General features: G+C 45.5%; 1 protein-coding gene across 1 annotated transcript in view; it reads left to right on the forward strand.

Moving 5' to 3' along the window:
• Positions 1-2,550, forward strand: part of Prpf3 (pre-mRNA processing factor 3) — a 36,235-nt gene continuing 33,685 nt past the window's right edge. Inside the window, exons 1-2 of the mRNA XM_013014997.1 lie at positions 1-104; positions 1,352-1,437. Of these exons, the coding sequence (XP_012870451.1) occupies positions 1-104; positions 1,352-1,437 (190 nt within the window). The remainder of the gene's footprint in view (positions 105-1,351; positions 1,438-2,550) is intronic.

Consider the following 2,550-nt stretch of genomic DNA (forward strand, 5'->3'; position numbering starts at 1 on the left):
ATGCGCCAGGCCACAGGGAACGTGGTAACTGCGGCTGCGCGAATGGGCTGCCCGGCCTCCCCTGATCACGTGTTGGGGGACCGCGGCGTGGCGCGACGGTGGCGGTAGCGACGGCCGGCCGTAGGGCGGTCTGAAGGTTTCCGGTTCCGGTGTAACGTTCGGGCTCCGTCTCAGGGGCTGAAGTTTGTGAGGTGAGTAGTGTCCCCGGGCCCAGCAGGGTTATCCTTCGGTCCAAGCCACGGAGGCCCGGGCTCAATCCAAAGGGGGCACCCAGGCGGGAGGGTTCCGCGGGGAGGAGGCCGAGAGAAGTACGGGGTTCTGCTAGAGGAGTTAGAATGAGGCGAAGGGCGGGGGCGGGAAGGGGACAGGGTGGGGCATTTGGGGAAGGCTGAAGGGGGTGTAGGGGGCAACTGGAAAGAGTCAGGAATCGGATGGGGGCTCCAGAGTGAGGAATTCCTGAGCGAAGCCTCCATCCTGCTACCTGCTCATTCAGAGGAGAGCTTTCCGCCCTTCGCACCTCAGCTCCCCACCGCCAGACAGTTACTGTCGAGAAATTGACAAGTGGCCAAGCTAGTTACTGTTTGCAACTTTTTTTGGTCCATTGACTGTGTAGCTTGCACAGCTTTTTGTAGAAGGTTGTGTCCAACGGAGTACATGTGGTGTGACAGTACTTAGGCACACTTTCCAGCTTGGACAGTCATGGTACTTGTATTGTTTTCAGTTTCAAAATGCTTCCACTTTTTCTAGCCTGTGATTCAGTTCTAGTGGAAATTAAGCCTCATTAGTAAGGCGAGGGTTCTTGTCTGTTTTGTTCTACTGCTGTGCAGCGCCTAGTAAACACTCTTCTTGACACTTAGAAGTTACTTAAATATTGAATTACAATGTAGGTAATAAGGCAGATGTCCTTATTTACTAAGATGAGTAAACGGAGGCTCTGAGGAATTAAGTCACCTAAGGGCTTGTAAATGGTGTGGCTCATTGTCCTGAGGAATGAGCCTATTTTTGTACATTCTAGTGCTGAGTGGTCTACAACTCCCATTGGGGTGCTTACATATGCTTCTTTTTAACAATGTATATTATATTGAGTATGCAGTAATTGATACACTTTACTGCCATTACATGATGGTATAACAGCCACCATAGATCATCCATATCATTTGTCACTAAGGCACAGAATCTTTCCATCATAATTTCATGACTTTAATCTGCCAGCTTTATTTACAAAATTATTAAATCAACTATTGGACAATAGATCTTCTAGGAAGTTACTTGCCAAGAAGGTAGATGTTAATCAGACTGTCTTTTAGAAGAAAAAAAATGTCTTAACACATTTTGAACAATTGATACCCAGATCTACTATGATGCCTGGCAATATTAAGAAGAGGTTAGCTGGGAAATTGAGGTCAGTACAGTTTATTGACTATCATAAAGCCATATGTAGAAACAAAAAAAAATAGTTTTCTCAGCCCATAAAACGATTTAACATTTAGGGAGGAATGAAATGTAAATATGAATAATGTTGAAACTTTATAGTAATTTGAATTAAATGATAAAATGTTTTCTCTGCTGAGCTAAAAAAATAGAAGAATAAAAGAGAAAAAAAGGAAAGAGTGAGATCCAAAACGTACAGTGTGAGTGTGAGACAGAGAGAGAGAGAGAGCAAGCACGCATGAGTGAGCATGGGTCCTGGTGTTTGAAATCAGAACCTGGGTGCTGTCCCTTAGCTTCTTTCAGTCAACATAGTGCTCAAGCCACAGCTCCACTTCTGGATTTTTTGTAGCTTCCTGTAGGTAAGAATCTCATAGACTTTTTTGCCTGGGCTGGCTTGAACCATGATCCTCAGATCTCAGCCTCCTGAATTTGCTAGGATTACAGGTATGAGCCACTAGCAACTAGTTGTGGGGTTATGTTTTTTTTGTTTGTTTGTTTTTGTTTTAGTTTAGTGTTTACTCTTGGTTGAGTCAGCTGAGAGACTCAGTAAAATATGTAGCATAACCTGTGTGTAGAATTCCCACTGCCATGAATAAACCTATAGAGAAATTTAACAGAACATTCTTAAGATTGTAAGATTTAGTACAAGATGATTGGTTTAGGTAAAGACTCCTTAATTTATGTCCCTTAGGAGAAGGAACACCAACAGGTCAAGCCTGGATTAGTGTTAATACCTGCCTAGAAGAAGAAGGAATAGGCCGGGCACCAGTGGCTCATGCCTGTAATCCTAGCTACTCAGGAGGCTGAGATCTGAAGATCTCGGTTCAAAGCCAGCCCGGGCAGGAAAGTGCATGAGACTCTTATCTCCAATAAACCACCAGAAAACTGGAAGTGGCACTGTAGCTCAAGTGGTAAAGGGCTAGCCTTGAGCTGAAGAGCTGAGGGACAGTGCCCAGGCCCAGAGTTCAAGCCCCACAGCTGGGGGGTGGGGGTGAGGGAGGAATAGAAAAACTGATCTCTGGGGCTAGGAAGGTGGCTCAGTGGTAAAGTGCTTGCCTTGCATGCATGAGGCCCTGGGTTCGATTCCCCAGCACCACATAAGGAAAAAGAAAAAAAGCC

This window comes from Dipodomys ordii, unplaced genomic scaffold, assembly GCF_000151885.1.
Source record: "Dipodomys ordii isolate 6190 unplaced genomic scaffold, Dord_2.0 Scaffold26, whole genome shotgun sequence".
Taxonomy (NCBI): Eukaryota; Metazoa; Chordata; class Mammalia; order Rodentia; family Heteromyidae; genus Dipodomys; species Dipodomys ordii.